Source organism: Dermacentor albipictus, chromosome 1 (assembly GCF_038994185.2).
Source record: "Dermacentor albipictus isolate Rhodes 1998 colony chromosome 1, USDA_Dalb.pri_finalv2, whole genome shotgun sequence".
NCBI classification, from domain to species: Eukaryota; Metazoa; Arthropoda; class Arachnida; order Ixodida; family Ixodidae; genus Dermacentor; species Dermacentor albipictus.
Genome location: NC_091821.1, coordinates 98,014,034 through 98,034,160, shown reverse-complemented (window position 1 = coordinate 98,034,160; position 20,127 = coordinate 98,014,034). Strand labels below are relative to the sequence as shown.

Genomic DNA, 20,127 nt, shown 5'->3' with positions numbered 1-20,127 from the left:
ATTTGTAAGCATAAGAACTTGCATTAAATTTTATTTATGTGTGATTTCATATTTGGCTTTCTTTATCTTTCCTGATTAAATTTGACAGCTACTAGTCTGTATTTGCATGCTGCTGTAATGGCATATGTTAATTGCTATGAAATAATTGTGACTTCCTCTGTGTTTATTCTCTTGATTACAGCCCTTCAGAAAGCTGGCAAGCACATGGAACATAGCATAGTATGTGCCTACATTGCCTTGCTCCTTGGCTGTGCTGTCCAGAATAACAAGGTAACTATTCACTGGGTTCAAACATCAGTATTGTTGTAGCCTCTTATGAATGTAAAGACCGCTCTAAATTGCATCTACTACCAGTGTTGAATCACAAGACATTTGTAATGAATGCTCTGATGTTGAGTGTGTTGTCGTAGTGTGTAACCTTGTACTGCAATGCACCACCATAAAGAGCCTCTGTTCAAGGCAGCTTCACCCTCAGATATTGTGTCTTGTAGGGAATACTGCATCATGCTCTCTTGTAAGGTTCTCTTCACAGTAAAGAAGCAGCACTGAAACACTTTTTGAACATAGTAAGAAAACTTTGCTGATCTGTCTTAGATGCTGCTGTGAGCTCACATGTGAGTCGCATGTTACTGCATGCAGCAGGGAATCTCATATCAGAAACTATAGGAAATTGCTTGCTATCACTTTCGCAATGTTGTCATGCAGCGTGTCTTGTCTGCGTGTGTGTTTGAGTGAAAATTAAGACGTAGTTCTTTTCTCTACGGTAAGTCTATAGGTACTCATCTGCCATTGTCAGTTAATTAGTTAATTGCTTAGTGCGTACCTGATCCACGTTCCCCAACAACTACATAATAACAAGGTTTTACTGTATATCTCTGTGATCTCAAAGAGACAGAACAATCATTTCATCTTTACACTGCCAGTCTGTGCATGGCCATGGGGCGCCGCAACAAGCTCTTTTGTTGACAGGGCACTAAACATTTAAGCAGGGCTTTGCACTCTTGCCTCCCTGCTGTGTAACTTCCAGCATGCTAGTGAAAACGAAAATAGAGAAGGCCAGGCATCGTTTCAATAAATAACTCCAGTTATAATAGTTAAAGGATTAAAAAAATTTTTTGAGCGTGATATTCTTCGCAATCTGTCCAGTGGCAGCAATTACAAACAGGGACATACAGTTGAACCTCTATGTAACAAACCTCTATATAACGAATTCCTAGATTTTACGAAATTTTTCAATTCCCCAACACATCCCCCATTGAAGCCCATGTATCCCAGACCACCCTAGCCCAGACCTAGCCCAGACCTCCATGTAACGAACGCGTTGCGGCGGTTGACCTTGATGTAACGAATTCACGGCGCTGTAACGAATCATCGAGCTGTATCTTGTAATGTTTTGCCCAAAATTCGACCGAGCAGTGCGCAACTTTAATGAATATTGTTTAAGTAAGTTCTTATATTAAAAGGTAAAGTAGACCGCGAGCACAACACTTGCAATCGCAGCAAACAAGCAAACCTCGGTAATGATGATGTTGAGCGCCGCTCTGTGGCTAGCGTGCCAACTTTTAAGCTTTCATTTTGTAGCTTGACACTACGTGGCACTACTATGACAAATTCTTTGTGGTGTCTTGCAGCGCATTTATGATAAGCATTCTTCGTCAGCGTGTTGACATGCATGTGCAGGTGTGTGTTTACGGTGTCGGTTCGTTGCGATAAGTTCCGCTGTGAGGAAATGCAAAGTTTTGTCGCTTGAAGATAAGCTCTCGATTTTGAATGCGGCTACCGCCGGCAAAAAAAAAGAAGGATGTCGCTACCCTCTTCAATATACCAGCCAGCTCCTTGTCAACCATTCTTGCTGCAGAACAAAGCATCCGCGCTGCGATGGAGTCGGGCACAAGTGCCGTCGACGTATGCTGATGTGGACAACGCCGTGTTTGCATTCATTGTTTTTGGACAGACGAGCACAAAACGTGCCCATAAATGGTGCGATTTTGCAGCAGAAATCCATAGATTTTGCTTGCATCCTGGGCCACGACGACTTCTAAGCGAGTAACGGCTGGCTACAAGGATTTAAAAGCCGGCACGGTGTCGTCGGAAAGGTGATATCTGGCGAGTCTGCCTCCGCAGACACCGATGCTGCTGCCTCGTGGTTGGCCGAGAAGCTTCCCGCCATTTTCAGCCGCTATGAAGCTGCCGACATTTATAATGCTGATGAGACGACCCTGTTTTACCAAATGTTACCGAGCTGCACTTTGTTACTAAAGGGCGAACAATGCCGCGGTGGAAAGCAAAGTAAACTCCGCGTGCCGGTTTTGCTTTGCGCCAACACTGATGGCAGCGACAAGCGAATCCCATTGGTTATTGGCCGCAATGTGCGGCCCAGATGTTTTAAAGGAACAAGGCACATGCCAGTAATATATGTGGCAAACTCCAAAGCGTGGATGTCGCGGGCAATTTTTTCCCACTGGCTGACAGAGTTAAACCAAGATGTCAAGCGACAAGGCCGCAGCATTTGTTTGCTGCTTGACAACTGCTCCGCGCACCATGTTTAAGGCCTACAGCTTTCGAACGTCGAGCTGCAGTATTTGCCACCTAACTGCACTTCTCTCATACAACCCTTAGACAAAGGGGTTATTAACAGCTTTAAATGCTGTTACCGCCGTCGATTGATACAAAAGATGCTCCTGGACATCCGCCTTGAATGGCCGACGAAAGTGGATACCTACCAAGCAATCCAAATGCTTGCTGCGTCGTGGCAAGAGGTCGGATCAAAAGTGATTGCCAATTGCTTCGCCAAGAATCAGGTAAATCAGGCCATTCAAGCTACAGTCCTTGAAGACGAACCTTCAAGCCCATCTGAGGTCGCAGAAGCGTGGTATGAACTACGCATGAACGCTGGGGTGCCCGACGGTGTCGAACTGTGCGACTTTTTGTTCGTGGACAATGGCGCCATGTCTACGGAAGAGATGACTGATGCGGCACTTGTGGAAACCTTTAAAGATAGCCTGGAAGGTGACGGTTCGTCAGAGCCTGATACGTTTTGTGCGGTGCCTACCGCAAGGGAACTGGTGGACGCGGTGGACGGTCTGCGCCGTTTCGTCGGCTCGCAGGACGATGAAGCAGCGCTGGATACCTTAGTTTCCTTGGAGCGCCAAGTAGTGGCTTCGATTGGGCAAAAACAGCAAGCGAAAATTACGCAGTTTTTCTCTATTAAATAAATTTTTTGAATGGCGAGTTCACTTCAATGGATATCTGTCGCATTTTTATTTCGTTTTGGCATGATCCTTACCAGTCTTAACCTGAAACTGCATGTAACGAAAATCTGGATATAACGAAAAATTGAGATCTTTCTTCAATTTTGTTATATCCAGGTTTGACTGTACTGTAATCCAGTAATGTGGAATATAATTTATCCAGACACAGTTAAACCTCATATAACGAGCTTCAGTATAACAAAATTCTCGATATAACAAAGTATTTAACCTTTCATAACTTCTTGTCCATAGAACACCATGTATTTAGAACCCCAATATAGCAAAGTGTGTTTGTATGCGATTTCAATATAATGAAATTTCACTCCCGCCACAAAGCAATGCCAAGACAATAAAGGGAATTTCATTAAAACTTCTTTCTGGGCGAGTTGGTGCATACTTGACATAAAAATTGTAACAGCGCAAACACATGCAACCACAAAGTACCAAGGACGAGACACATGTGTCTCGTCCTTGGTACTTTGTGGTTGCATGTGTTTGCGCTGTTACAATTTTTATCGTCCTTGGTACTTTGTGGTTGCATGTGTTTGCGCTGTTACAATTTTTATGTCAATAAAGGGAAACTTCCACGGACACAGATGTTGGAATTACAAACGGCTGCTTGCAAACACACCTCTGAAAACGCGCTCTTATTGCTGAACAAGAGCGACTGCCGAAGTGGACCCGCATCATGTTCTGTATAAAGTCCAAGTGTGATAAGATCCTATAGGGCCCCGCGCTCTGTGCGCTTTAGGTGCCAGTGAAAGTACGCGAGGGTGAGACAAGAAAGATAGTGGCTTCACGAGTGCCACCTTCCCGCACAAGCAAAGGCATAGAGGGGGAGGGGAGGTACCGCGATCAAGTCCACGCGATGGGAGTGAAGGAGGGGGGGGGGGGCTAAGTTGATGCGCTTCTCGATTTTTGGCATGTCTCGGCCATGGCTGATCATGGCTGTAAGTGCGGCTGAGCACATACGCAGCTCCACACCCTGCTTCAAAGGTAAGCTGCCACATGTGCAGAGAGTGGGTGGGCCGAAAGGGCGTTACACTTTCTAAGCTGTCTTCCCAAGCTTTTTGGTGTTCTCCTCCGTACTCTTGGAACAAAGGAACGACAACACAGTAGTGCAAACAGTCACAAGGGCATTAAGTGCACCTTTCATAGATCCATGCCTGCTAGCCGAGTTGCTATCCACAAAACATGCCGATGGGCGCGTGACAAATCTAGAAGTCCAACTCACCGCGACCGGATAGCGAGCGAGTATGTTCGCCCCATGCTGGATCCCAACGCCTGGTCGTTCGCGCGTACTGTCACACGAGCAGTGGCGCATTCCAAGGCAGCCACGCGAGACTGTCACGCAGAAGCATGGGTTGGCGCACACGCGGCACGGCACGTCCGTACCGCTTGCTGTCCCGAATTCAAGAGGCAGCCTGTTCTCTCCTGCGCCCCCAAGTAACCCTGCCATGAGGCGGCGTTAGCAGCGCAACACTCGCGCCATCTCTCGCACTGCGCCTCAACCACTCCGACCGCCGCGGGCGCCAGGCCACGCGGCGAAGCCGGATTACAGGAGACGCGCCGTGCGGACAAAACATCGGGGGACGCGCGAGAGTCGCGCATCCCCACAGCTCTTTGTATTGGAGGTTGCATAATCTCGAGTTTCGGTGACTCATTGGAGCGAGAAGCAGACGAAGCATTCATTCCTCGCTGCTTGCACTTTTCCTGATAGCGTGGTCCCACTGCAGGCGGCACTATGCACACAAAAGCATGAGTGACTTCGCTTAATTCATACCGCCAATGTAAATAAAGATATCGTGGAGCCGCATCACCACGACCAACTTGCCCAAGCCTCTACCCTAATACACCATTCTATGATTAGTTAGAAAAAGTGTTTTAGGGCCCCTTTAAAGGCTTTTTAGTTTGTATTTTATAGGACCGGCAATAAAAGAAGTTGAATTATTAAGTTATATCCAAAGGAAACGTTTGTTGAAAAGCCTTTAAAGGCTTTTTAGTTTGTATCTTATGAGACTGGCAATAAAAGAAGTTGAATTAATAAGTTATATCCAAATGAAACGTTTGTTAAAAAAAGTGTTTGTTATGGAGTGTGTATCTGCTAATAGCAAAATGTGAGTGTATGGCTGACGATACCATCTGCACTGTCTGCTGATGACCTCTGACAGATGTACAAAGGTGTACTGCAAAAACCTGATGCTCATTGTTAGACCATGTCCACCTTAGTAAGGACACCAGTGGCTTTCGCAAATAATGGCTTGGGCGTGAGGCATGGGAATTAACTGCTGTTGCCAGCAACAGCAGCAGTTTGTGAGAGCTGATAGCACGTGTCCCTGAACTAGGCAGTGCACACAAGGGTCACTGTTCAAGTCCTTCATAAAGCCAGTTTTGCATGTTGCGATTGTATAGTGTGAAACACTCCTGTTGGCGTCTGTGATATTGACATCCTTGCACACCTCCTGCATTCACCCTATTACCAGAAACACCACACACGGCATAGATTACTGTATATGTTTGTGTAAGGGCCGCACCCATGTAAAGGCCGTACCCTTAAATTTGGGTCCAAATATTTCAGAAAAGTATATTCTTTTTCACACGTGTGCATTGTCAGCTTCAGTCGTGTGGCAATATCTCCACAGGATATTCACGCAATACACAGATGTTGTTGGCCTCCGCTTGGTTTGTAGTCATCGTTTATAATCCTTTGGTGGGAAGCTCGTAGTTGGGCGTGTTCATTAAATTTGTTGCTCAGCGCCTCATGGTTTGTGTCATTGCTTTTTGCCACATCGTCTTCCAAAGCCAGCGGTGTGCCACCGCGTGCATGCACGCAGGACTTTTTCACACTTTGTACATGCGTCATTGCTCTTGCACTACCTGGAAAATATGTGGGTGTTTATCAACTGCGACATTCCACTAACATTTCACTGTCCAACTTTGAAGGGACACTTAAGGCAAATACCAAGTCGACCTGGACTGTTTAAATACCATCCGATAAACCTTGCATCGCTTGTTTTGTGCCAAGAAAAGACTTAGTTCACGAGAAATTGCATCTGAAAGGTCCGAATGCCTTTTTCTAAATTCAAGTCTCCCACCACACAAACGGGGGAGTGGGCATATTGCACACGCCATAACCACCCTTTGCTGCATGCCATTGGTGAGTAAGATTGCACCCAACAGACAGCGGTACCGAGTCAAGATGGCTCTGGTGGATTCGCCACTACAGCTGCTTTTTGGTCAAGTGGCGTGGACCGTTCGGGCATCCCGCGACTTCACATGGAAGTTGAATTCTCTGCTATTTGCAGTTTGTGTGAGTTCTGTTAGCCAGCGAAATCAGCGCCACACTACGCTATCAGGAAACTACTGAAACGCGAAAGCATGGGCGGCGCAGAGTCGAGCGTCAACGAAACTGTTCAACCGTCCGCGTCGCTGTCAACGGCAATTTCAATGAGTTCTTTTTTTCTGGAAATGAAATAGTATGACTGGACTAGTAGCATTTTATTTCATTTTATAATACAACACAAGGATGTTTTTTGCAGTGAGTAGTTGAGCACTAGTGACTGAATTTAACTGAGGAGTGCCTTAATCATTGGGAAAGTGCTTGAATGTGCCGGGTGAGTCTCTAATGTCCTGAATTTATCTCAATTTCTCGATTATTAAGGCTCCGTTTGCGATAATATTGACGCCTTAGAGATTCTCGAGCACTAACCTACCACTTTAGCTTGACTTAGTATTTTCCTTTGGTGTCCCTTTAAGCACAGCAGGACATCAGAGCCTGTGTCCAAGGTTGGCTTCACTTTTAAACAGCCTGGTATTGACATGGTGCTAGAGGCATCTATCATCATTTTCCTCTTCGGTTTTTCAGCATTCGTTGTCTAAGCACCACCAAACGTTGTGTACTGGCACCCCACGGCTTGTCCTGTAGCTCTGTGTGTACATATTGTGAGCGCAACACATGCCTGACTTTCAACTTCGCCATCTGCACATATCATCATCCATTGTACATCTCCTTCATCTGTATATATCATCACCAGCAGCACAGCTTGATCCTTGTGGTACTAGTAGCACGAGCTCGGCTGGAGTAAAGTGATTCTTTACAAGTGGTGGACTGTGCTTTTCGTTCCCTGAGACCTCTCGCCTGTCTGTGCTATCTTGATGACATTGTAGTATTTTCAGCCATGTTCTCACAACATTTACAACATCTTGATGAAGTCCTGACCTGTCTTGAAAACGCTGACTTGCAGCTCAACACAAGAAAATACAGTTTCGCCAGCAAGACCATCAAGGTTCTGGGGCACATAGCCAGCCAAGAAGGTATTCAAGCGGACCCTGAAAACTTCGCTGCGCTTGCGGCCCCACTCCATCAACTCCTCGCCAGTAATGTGCCCTTCGTTTAGTCCGACGAATGGGAATGTGCTTTCCTGGCTTTGAAACATGCCCTGACGTCGAACCTAGTACTGTGCCACTTCGATCTGAGCGCGCCCACCATCCTTCACACTAACGCTAGCGGTCATGGTCTCGATGCCATTCTACTGCAACGTGACAACACCTTCCACGAACAAATAATTGCTTACGATAATCGTACACTAACCACTGCAGAGAAGCATTACATGATAACCGAGCAGGAGTGCCTTGCTGTTGTTCGGGCAGTGCAAAAATTTCCCCATATCTTTACGGCCGCCATTTCACAGTCGTTACTGACCATGATGCATTGTGCTCGCTTCCATCGCTAAAGAATTTATCAGGTCACCTGGGTTGCTGGGTGCTTCGCCTACACGAGTACGATTTCGTTGTCACCTACAGGGCTTTAAAGAAGCATCAAGACGCCGATGCTCTGTCTCGCTACCCTCTGCCGTGTCATGACGATTCACCATCGCCTCCCTGTACTTGTATTCATCATTCTCTTAATCGGCTTTACAGATCACAACCCTTGATTGGCTAAGATACGACAGCCCATCTGTCCTTGTGTCCCACCAACGTATCGACCCATACTGCCGCACTATTCTTCAATGCATGGAAGGTTCTTCGCCACCTCTGAACGCCCAACTTCGTCGACAACTTAATCACTTCAAGCTGCGCAGTGGGGCTTTGCATCACTACATTTACCACGTCGATGGCAACAAATGGGTCCAGGTCATACCATGTTCTCTGCAAGGTGAGGTGCTCAATGCCTTTAATGATCAGCTGACAGCTGGTCATCTAGGCTACCACCATACTTACGACAGAATATGCATTCGCTGCTCCTGGCCTGGCCTGTCTTCAGCCGTTGCAAAGTATGTTGCATCCTGCGTTTGTTGGCAAAGCTGCAAACAACCGACAACAGCTCCTTCTGGCTCTTAGAACCTCTCTGCCTTGTCCACTTCGCCTTTCGAAGTAGTTGGAATAAACTTCTACGGTCCTCTTCCGGCGACCTCACATAGCAATTGTTGGGTTGTTACGGCCGTCGACCATCTAACACGCTACTCGGAGACAGCATCTCTACCATCCGGGACTGCTGCTGAAGTTGCCTATTTCTTTCTACACATTTTCTTACGCCATGGCGCTTTGTGTGTTCTCCTCAGCGACCGCAGCAGAGTCTTCCTCTCATCTATCCTTACTGAAGTTTTGCGCGCCTCTAACGCAATTCACAAGACGACTTCCAGTTACCATCCGCAGACCAACGACTTAACAGAGCGTTTCCATCGTACCCCCTCCGACATGATTGCGATGTATGTACATCCGCCCCGACCACACGAACTGGGATGCACTTTTGCAGTTCGTGACATTCGCCTATAACACGGCTATGCAACGTATCACCGCCTTTTTGCATTTTTTCCTCGTCTATGGCCATTCACCAAGTTTTGTTCTTTATGTATCATTCCTTTAGACTCCTGTACCCCCAGCAGCTCCTTTCTCGGAACAGTTTCTGTCTCGCCTCACAGACTGCCATTGCCTCGCCCGCCTTAACAGCAGCATCTCCCAGGACGCTTGCAAGTTTTGTCACACGACTCGACCCGCCGTGCTGTGACTTTTTCTCCTGACGAGGAAGTTCTTCTTTGGACTCCTGTGCACGTTCCTGGCTTATGCGAAAAATTTCTCACTCGTTTTATTGGACCTTACACGGTCATTGAGCAGACATCGCCTGTCAATTACCACGTCTCACCCCTTAGAACGCCATCCGATTCCTGTTGCTCTGGGACAGAGATAGTGCATGTCTCTCGCCTAAAACCATATACTCGACGCATTTCATAATACTTCCACACGGCCAGGTGGCCGCTTCCACAGCGAGAGGGAATTACCATAAAAACCCGCATATAATACGAACCCGAATATAATACAAGGTGAAATTTCTGGGACGAGAAATGGAAAAAAAAAGTTTTACTCGCGTATAATATGAGTGAGAGAAACTCGGGGAAAACATTTATTTAAATCGGACTCAGCACTTCACTCATTGTCGTCCTCCGCTGCGCTTTCATCGGACAATTCCTTGTCTGACATATCCTCCCAGAGGTACTTGTGCCATCAAGCGCGTTCGAGATCCCGCACTTCTTGAAAGCGCGACGCACAAGGTCTTCTGGGATGCTCGCCCACGCGTCCACGATCTACTTGCACAGCGTGGCTGGCGATGCCCGCTTCAGCCGCCCAGTCGGCGTCACTGCAGGTTCACCTGACGGCATCCACTCTGCGTAGCACCGCTTCACCGCGTCCTTGAAAGGCTTGTTGACGCAAACATCTAGAGGCTGCAGCTGAGACGTCATCCCACCCGGGATAACGACGAGTTCAGTATTACAATCACGCAACAGCTTCTTCACCGAGTCGGCCAAATGGCCACGAAACGCGTCCAGCACAAGGATGGACGGGAACGACAACAGTGCACCGGGCCGCCTACACCAAACGGACTTTATCCAGTCGAGCACAAGACTCTCATTCATCCACCCTTTCTCATGGCATTTAACGATGACATTTTTCGGCAGCTCACCTTTCGGCATTGTCTTGCGCTTGAAGACGACATAGGGCGGGAGCTTGTGGCCGTCTGCCGTGCATGACAACATGACGGTAACATGCGTCTTCTCGTTCCCAGTGGACCGTACACAAACTTGTTTCGAGCCCTTTTCGTGCACGGTGAGGGGCAATGGCATGTCCAGATAAACTGGTGTTTGGTCAGCATTGCCGATTTGCCCTAGCTGAAAGTTCTTCAACTTGCGCAACGAAATAACGTGGCGCTGGAAAGCCACCAGTAACTCTTCAAACGATTCCGGCAGCTTTTGCGAAATTGAAGTTCAATGGAGCAATGAAAATCCTGCACGGCACATATACCGATAAATCCAATGCTTGCTTGCTTGCTTTGAAGGTGGAGCTCGTTAGGCCTTTTTCTCTCGCAAGCTCCCTAGCTTTTTCCTGCATGAGCTCCACGCTCACAGCAAGATGCGCGGCTCGCTGTTCTCGGACGAATTCTGTCAGTTTGAGTTCAATTTCCGGGAATGTCCCATTCTTTGGGCCGCGAAAGCTTCTTCGCGTTCCGCTGCACTCGAAAAGTGCTTCTTTTTGCCTTAGTAAGATCTTGATGAGGGCTAGTTGGTTCATACTTAGAACTGAGGTGAAACCTACACAAGCTGTCTCACAATCTGAAGAAAGTTACCAATAGACATAATATTAATTTGGTTTTCAGTGCCCCGTGTAAGTTGTCCTCGATATGCAATCGCATGAAGAAGCGCGAAAGGCACCTGTGCACCACTAATCATAAAACTCGTTTCACTGAGTGCAGGCGCAATCTCATCTATCAAATACCGCTAAGCTGTGGGAAATCTTATATAGGTCAAACGGGACAGTGCTTCAATGAAAGAGCTCGTCAGCACAGCACTAACCTAAAGAATGGCTATGGGAGTCATTTAACTGGACACTGTAACAAGTGTCAATGCACCCCCATATTTGAAAAGACTAAATTCATAGGGAAAGGAAAGAGTAAGAAGGAAAGGGAAATAGTAGAGGCCTTTCATATAAGAAAAGAAGGCGATCAATGTGTAAGCACTCCCTCTCTTGCCTTGTCGGGAAAAGAAATAACATTTTTGGAGGAAAGATTAAAATGATGATTTGCAGATGTTCTTGCGAATGATGTGCGCATGCCTATGCTGATGAAGGTATAAATGTCCGGTGATTTTCAAATAAACTTCCAGTTGGCAGTCAGCGCTTGTCTGTGGTATTTGTTTCCTTGTGTCCTCGTCTTTTTCGCGCTGTTTCACCTCAGTTCTTTTTGCCGTCGCCATCCGCGGATGCTTCCCTTGGTGACGCCAAACTGCCTCCCGGCCGCACTGTTGCCGATTTCCTCTGCCGCTAAAATCACATTTCGCTTGAAAGCTGCCGAGTACTGCTTCCGTGCCCCCGACATCGTGCTCCTTCACTAAAAACGATGCACTTCGCGAAGCACGGTTAACACGTGAACTGCCAAGGTCCGCACTCAACAAAGAAAGAAACTATGCCGTAGCCGCGCTGCAATAGCGAAGGCAAGCCATAGCCAGGCAGCAATAACGAAGCCAAGTTGTAGCCATGCAGATGTCACGAAGCCAAGCCGTAGCCACAGAGCAATAACAAAACCAAAACTTCGAGCCAAACTTTGAAATTTTTGTCCGGATCCGTATATAGTACGAGGCGGAAATTTGGGTCTCTAATAACAGGAAAAAAACCTCGTACTATACGCGGGTTTTTACGGTAAGTCAGCAGGGGATTTCTGAAAAGTTTAACGCTTTCCTGTCTGCGGGAAAATAGGCAATATTTGGGTAGTCTAGTAAAAAATTTTTTACTGCTAAAGCAAATGCTTGATATTAGAATGTATGGTATCAATTTGTAGAAGAAGGAATGTGCTCTCCAGTAGTATTATTTTCAAGCAAACATTTATTACCAGTTCTTCGGAAAAAATTATTGAATAAAAAAATGTCTAGCAAAAACGAGAAAACTTCGTAAAAACATTGATGCTGCTTTGCACCAAGAGAACATAAAAAATTTTGAAATATACGTTTTGAAGGAAAATGCTATATACAGCATTCCTGCTAATTTAAGCTTTCTATCTTTAGAACTTCTTCATACACAAAGGAAAATGTTAGCCCAAGTGGCTGTTGTGCCACTGCTCAAACCGCCGCAGTACTACCGTGCGGCACTGCGGAACACATTGCCGAAGTCAACTCCCGGCCGTCTTCTCATGCAAAACTCCACTCTTTGCGCCGCCGCCGACAAGTGATCCTGCCCAAACGACGTTGACACCTTGCAAATGAGAACTGTGACCTTTAGAACACACCGGAAATCTTTAGATCTGAGCGCGGCCACGATGAACCGGTTCGGAGTAGAAAACGGAACTTACCGGCGGGTACCTGTTGATGTCCCGGGGCTATTCGACGCACTTTCGGCATCCGTGCTAAAGTCAGATGAATCAAAATCATCTTCTGAGTCTGTGCTGCTACCACCATCGTGAAATTCTGACTCTGACTCATCTGAATCCGTGGAAATTCACTGTTTCCGATGGGCAGCAGCACATGACATCGACGCCTTGTCGGAAGCTATGGGCGCTTGTCAGGCGCGGCTAAAAGGTGATTTAAAGATCCCCCCACCTGTGGTGAGAAAAGGAAGCACAAAAGCAAAACTAGAGAAATAGTTCCTCTTTTAGATGCTGGATGTTGCTAGCTGTCCAGAAGCGCTTCAAGCGTGGCAAATTTTTCAAGTTTACACCATTGACAATATATTATCGACAGGAATAGGGGTGGTCAGGAAAGTGTTAATCTGAAAAGTTCGTTAATGTGGTGTTCATAGTAACGAGGTTTCACTGTATACTGTAGTCATATTTTAAATAATGAATGCCGAATTAACGAGGCTTCAGTTGTATTATTTAGGGGCTTTAACATGTCAGTCTGTGCCTAATGCATTCCTGGTTTGCTTGCTCCTGTCATTATGCATGGTTCAAACATGCAGTTGTGCCACGTGCATGTTACAAGTGAGTATAGAGCTGTTTATTAATGGTATTGATGTTCGTATTTGCAGGAGCTTGCCGAAAAATTGCGGCAGTACACACCGGAAGGAAAGTTTGACCCATTGGTCGATGCACTTAAGAAATTTCATAATTTTATCAATCTGACGGTAAGTATTGCTTCTTGTGAAAACTAGCTAACACATTAGTGCCAAGCCTTGTTGTCTTTGAAAAAGAAAGGATCTTTAATTAGTTGTTACAGCTACACTATTGTGTATCCGACCACTATGCGACACAGCGCATATGCTCCTCTATGATCAGAAGATTTTTGGTGCATAAAAGTATAATGAAATCCAGGTGATTCTAAATCTCTTCAATCAATGATGCATACCATATTTACTCGCATGATGAACGCACTTGCGTAATGAATGCACTCATGTAATGAACGCACCCCCAACTTTGCTACTGTGCAGTCCCACGATAGAACGGCCGTGCTGTAGTTTTTCGGTGAAACTATAATCTTTATCTCTCACACATGTTTAAAGCAAGCGCACTTAATGCTTGTGAGTGAAGAAAAACCAGAGAGATGCTGCTGCCTGGTGTACACAAATTATATTTTTTGCCGAGCCTGCTCAATCAGGCGGAAGTCTGATTCTGCCCTTTCCACTGCTCGCACACCATCAGCGTGCTGGGCGTGTCCTCGTCGTCTTTTATGACTGGACCATTATGGCATGTAGTAGTGTGCTATAGGGCCCCCCTTCTAGCAAGAAAGCTGGAGCTGGACGAAGGGCGAAGCACGGATGGCGGTGGTGCAAAACGCACACGGTGAGTAGGACTGGCCTGGTCAGAAGGGGAATGTGATAGCAGAAGTGGTCAAAGCGTCACAGTCCAAGTAGGCAGGCTTCGGACGGCCGACGGAGACCGTATCTGCTCGGCCGTTGATGAGCAATGCATGCAGTTCTCAAGGCCATGGTTGACGCATACACGCCGGGAAGAACATTGTTGTTATAATGAAAGAGTATGCCCCTCTGACATCTACAATGCAGATGAGACGGGACTCCTTTATGAGCTGCTGCCCACAAAGACACTGGACATGAAGGGCCAACCATGCAGCGCGGGGAAACGCACATCGCTGCGTAGACAGTAGGCATAGTCGAAAACGTCGGCAGGTTTCGTGAGCAAGATGTTGAAGAATGCACCAGGAACGCATTGAGTGGTGCCAAACGTAAGCTCGGTGGCGCTGGTGGAAGAGTCGCGAAAAGCGGTGTGGATGCCAAGCATAACAAAAGGAATGCGCTCGATCCATGATGAAGGAAAAGTCGAAGCCATGAGTGAAGCCTTCAGTTGGCAGTGAAAACATTCTATGGTCCCATTGGATATCATGGGGTAAGAAGTAGTCTTGTGATTGACGCCGGGTAGCCAAGATAGAGTGGCGAACAATGTTGAGTTGAATTGGCAACCACGGTCAGTCGTAATGGTGGAAGGGACACTGTAGCAGATAATCCAAAGTATGATGAGTGCTCGAGCTATCGACTCTGCTGTTATGTCCAGGAAGGGCATCACTTCAGGCCATCTGGTGAACCTGTCAATGCAGGTTAACAGGTAGCGATCGTTCCCTCAAGGAGGAAGGGGGCCAATAATATTGACGTGCATATGGCTGAAGCGGGCGTACGGGGACGGGAATGTGCCAAGAGGAGTCGCAGTGTGGCGATGCACTTTAGACTGTTAGCAGTTGAGGCACGCGCAGGACCAGCGAAAAACGTCTACGTTGATCCTGCGCCACACATTATGAGAAGTGACAAGTCGCTGTGTTTCGCAAATTCCAGGATGAGCAAAAGAATGGAGGGCATCAAAGGCGGCCCGGCAGTATGGGCAAGGCACATAAGGATGAGAACGTCCGGTCGACGTATCACAAAGGAGGGGGATTTCATGGTGAGGAAGCAAGATATCAAACACCAGAGAGGTACCGCTCGTGCAAAACAGCTGGAGCTCTGTGTTTATCTCACTTTGAGCGAAAGTTCGTCTTATGTGGGTTCGACTGTACCAGCAAAGCTTAACGGGAGGAGGAGAACAGCATCCAGAGTGACCAGGGACGGGACGGCAAGGTCATGATGAACGCGGCCGGCATGTTCGGATGGCAGCGACCTCAGCTGTCAGTCGCACTACTTCCCGTGGAAGCTTCCATGAGCTTCAGGGAGATGCACGTAGCTGTCGCCAGCGGCTGCGCCGGTGGATGGAGAGTCAGGGGGGCGATGAACTGTGACCACAGAGCAAAAACCCACATTTATAATCTTGTCAGCCAACTGAGCCAGAGATTCCAGCGTTGAGGATGAAGATGCAGTCAGGATCATGCGCACCTACAGTGGAAGGCGCTGCAGGAAAAGTTCCTGGAGAGGTGTGCTGTCGGTTCAAGGAGCCAGGTCTCCAGCCCAGGCTTGCATGCAATGCAATAAGTTGGTAGGCTTGCGGCCGCTGAGCTCCTCCAATGTAAGAAGTTGCTGTAATCGATGCCGCTCCGTTTCAGTGGTGCGCTGGATGAGCGTTGCCTTAAGGTAGTCGTAGGGGTATGGGAGAGTAGAACAGCGCGAGCAATCACAGGAGTAGTAGGTGGAAGCGCTCCAACGACGTGGTCGAACGTGGTCAACTGCTAAGTAAGGTGGTGGCGACGGAACAAGGATTCAATGGTAAGGAACCAAAGTTCAAAGTCCGACGATCAGAACTCTGGGAGCTTGAGAGTGGAGACCTCGGGTTCGCGGAGTAGTGGCATTGACGGCAGTACTTGATCAGGAGAATCCGGGGCCATGACTGACTGGGTAGAAGGTGGACTGGGAAGACAGCGGGGCTCGAGCTCCTTGCGGCAGTAGGCCCAGTGAAGCGGCTGAGGCACTCGGAGATGAGAGCGATGACACGAGTTCCGTATTCACCAATTTGTGGGTCAAGAAAAACCAGACTAGACGTTGGGAGCCTGATGTCCACAAATTATATTTTTTGCCAAGCCTGCTCAACCAGGTGGAAGCCTTACTCTGCCGATTCTACTGCTAGCATGCCGTCAGTGTGCTGGGCATGTCCTCATCGTCTTTTGTTACTAGACTATTGTGGCATGTTATAGTGCGCTACATGCTTTACGCATACTTTCCGCCAGTGCCGGCACAAAAGCACCTTAGAGGTTCAAGAGAGAAAAAAAAAAAACCACAACTGGCTCTCTGCAGCATACCTTATGCGAACATAATAGGGGAGAGCGCGCGTGGGATGCGCGGCCTGGTGTGGCACACGAGAGAGTCAAGAAGGGCCAGCCGGTACTTGATCGGCATAGTGGTCATAGTCGGGTATAGTGTCGAATTCATGTGTCTGTGGCTCACATTTCTGCCTGCCTTGGGTTTTGATGTTTGTGATATACGCCTGCTGCGGGACATAGAGTTTATCTGCTCACAAAATGGAAATGCTAATCAGACACCGATAAACCTTGACATGCTGATTGGCAGGACGGTCGAGGAAAGAGACGCACACAAGTGTGCTTGTCAAAATAGGTGCATACTTCAACATAATGCTTGTGATAACGGCAGACGGCCAGAAGCAGTTGGGAGGATGAGCTTAGCCACGATCGGAGATCGCTGTTCAGAGTGCGCATTCAGTTTCGCTGCACACAATTGGCCTAGGCCACGCTGACTTCGCACGGCTGATGCATTGGTTCTTTATTCCGTCGTGGTACCACAATGTGGATGAAGTGGTCAGCAACCTGAATGGCAGGTCTGGTGGTTCCGGCGCAGAGTGAAGTTGCGGTTTGCAAATGGTATGCATGTAGTTTTACTGCAAAGATAAGTTATCCTATGCGTGTTCCAAATCATTGCCGCCTTACTTTTCAGTTTTTGCTGTTTCGAAAATGTCTCCATAGAATTTACCCCGCAGGTGAATCACACCCCCAACTTTGCTTTGGTATATTGGGACAAGAAGTGCTTTCATTACATGAGTATATACGGTAATTCGAACTGATTGGTTGGCTCCAGAAGGGTCAAATGTATTTGAATAGGGAAAAACTGCCGCAAATTGGAACTGCTGAAAACTCTTGACGGTTATTTCGAGCAATATTTTGCTCTCTCACTCACTGTTTTTCGAAATAACTTTGTCGTCCAAGGACAAACCCCCACCTTCCCTGTATACAGTAGTATACTTCCGTTAATTTGACTCTGGTTAATTCGATTTTTCAGTTAATTTGATCCCGACTGGAGGTCCCGACCAGTGCCCATGCATTTCTATGGACCCAGACTTTCGTTATTTCAGTCCTAAATTTGGCCTTTGCCGGATAATTCGAACTTGACCAGTAAGCACACATGTGCCTCCCCTCCCTGTGTTGACCCCACTAGGGACGCCTTTAGTGGCAGTGTCTGTGTTGGCGGAATTGAAGTGCCAATTTCACAGACTTTGTTATATTGAAATATAACTGTACTTTGATAAAGCAAGCAGATTTTCATGTTCCTTAATATGCAAGGGAAGGCTACCATGTTTTGAATAAGCTTTCATCCAATTTGGAAGTGTTTTATGTAGCAGATATGGCTTAATGTCCACTGCTTTATAGCATAAGTTCTCGTCTGCAATAAAAATATACCTAATATGATTTTGTAATGATATTTGAAGTGTTGATGTGGCTTCATATTTTTTTACAGGGTGTGCTCGGAAATAGAGCCACAAAGAGCATGCAATGTGTCATCAAAGTCCTTGAAGACAGCTGATCATCCAAGGCGAGGCACTTTGATCCCCTTTCAAGCTTGCCTACCTTGCCTTTGGAACCCATTCTATCAAGGCAGCCAAGTTGGATTCCATGACAGCTTTCGCTCACTGGCATATGTGCATGCTAATTGTGAAAGCCATTTTGCTGACCCCCCCCCCTTTTTTTTATTAATTCTGTACATATGTGACATGTTTCTCCATCATCTTTTTCCCTTAACTTTTTCTTTCTTCATTGGAAAGGTTTTACATTGACATGCTTTGTGACATGAGGTTGAGGGAAGACTGGCTTTATTGACAACACATTTTAGGAAATTTTGAGCAGGCCATGTTATCTTTTACTTTTTTTAAGTAGTGCAGAATGTCTGTCCCGCAAGCAACCTGTTCTACTTTGGAGAACACTTAATATTGCCAAGACTTCATGTAACCACAAGTGCATACATCAAAGAGCAATGTACTGTGTTTTATCATTCTTTTAATGACTATTGTATTTTATTACTGTTGTCACCAGATGATATAGCTTATTTAAAGATTTTTGAAATATTTTCAGCATTTTATTGCTTTTAAACATCTCTTTTACTTCTCCTGAAGACCCTTTTTTTTTCTTTTTTCTTTTTAGAGGTCTCTGTCATCTTTACAGTGCACTTCATTTATAAGGATATTCACAAAATCCTGACGATACCTGGTCATTGTAGCTGGTTATATTTTCACTGGCCTTAAGTCTGCTACCCAGTAATGTTTAAGTTGTACATAAAGGCAAAGTGCTGCATCATAAAGTTGTGTGTGCCAGCCTTGCCTCATCTGCGCAGATATGTGTCTGCACAAATGAGGCCATACAGTTTGGTTTGCCAAAACATTGAGGCCCTAATTGGGTGTACAGTGCAGTCCATGGTTTAAGCGAACATTGCAGTGTGCAACTCCCATTTTGCATGCACTCCAGCTGCAAGTGTTGGCTGTAGTGATGTCAATGCATTGAAGAGGCATGTATGAAAGTACCAATGCCACCGACCACAAGTTCCCTCACCTGATGGAAAGCTGAACGGTTCCACAAATGCCAGAGGGTAAATTTTGCATGTTCTGTACACATGTGCTCCCTTTAACAGTGGACTGCACTGTATGTTGTAGCAGTTGACCATGCATCTGCAATAGGCTAGAACACCCTATGTTAAAGCCCACTTACAGTTGCATTGCACATTGTTGCTTTATAATCAGGATGTCGAAGAGAAAAAAAAAGATGCCTGGTTCAGGTTTGGCTTCAAGCTGCTTCAGTTTCATTCCGATTTGGGAAAATTCAAAACCGTACTGGGTTTAGCGCTTGGTGCAAACTAGTGCAATGCGCTTTATTCCTGGCCTCTGATGATGCCTCTGACTACCATTGAGGCTACAATTGAGTTGCATGTATGTTTACCTGGAAGAATCGGAGGTGATCTTGCTGGCATGTGGGGGACAGGGCTTGATGTTCTTCATTATTTCAAGCACAAAATTTTAATCTTCTTAGCTGCAGAACATGAACATGAAAAAAATTAAATAGATTAAGCATGTCTGATTTTGTTCTTTACATTAAGGTGATAGGCCACACAAAAATTGTTTTTGAAAGCCGAAGCGAGGATTTAAATAAGCTTTTTTCCTGAATAAGCATGTCTTATTGGGCTTATTCAACTGCTTAAAATGCAGGAAATGGTTCGTTTTATTTTTTGGCAGGTAATTTTTCTCATAAAATGCGGTAAAAGTGCTATTCATGCCAGCAGTGATAAGTAACTAATGAGTTGCTGAATTGAGTAAAGCTTTGACATTAATTTAGCTAAGTGGAATACGTGTGCAGTGAACTAGGAGAAATGCAATGTGAGAAATATTAAAGTAAGGTTCGGAAAACTAAGCAAGGTGAAAAAAATTGCCAATTCTGACCAAATTGATTTGCCAAGTGAGATGTAAATGTAAAAATATTGCATCAATTTCTTTTGTTCTACTTCGTTGCACACATCTCTATACCAGGAATGAGTATGCAAAATTTAATATCACTATGTTAATTTTAAAAAGTTATCAAAGTTTGCATAACATGAGAGGGAGCAAAATCTTGTTTTGAAAAACTTAAACAAATCTTCAAACCATGTGAAAGATGTCAAAACAACGTAGGCCTAAAATGCACCATCGTCATAGCGGGAGCCCCATGCGATGCACTAGTCTCCTTTTGTGTGTGTGGCTGCTTGGCAACAACATTAAATG

At 46.1% G+C, this 20,127-nt stretch overlaps 1 protein-coding gene across 1 annotated transcript in view; it reads left to right on the top strand.

Moving 5' to 3' along the window:
* Positions 1-18,383, top strand: part of wapl (wings apart-like) — a 120,939-nt gene extending 102,556 nt beyond the window's left edge. The window contains exons 16-18 of the mRNA XM_065451112.1: positions 182-270; positions 13,257-13,352; positions 17,844-18,383. Of these exons, the coding sequence (XP_065307184.1) occupies positions 182-270; positions 13,257-13,352; positions 17,844-17,909 (251 nt within the window). The 3' untranslated portion in view covers positions 17,910-18,383. The remainder of the gene's footprint in view (positions 1-181; positions 271-13,256; positions 13,353-17,843) is intronic.
* Positions 18,384-20,127: the final 1,744 nt, after the last annotated feature.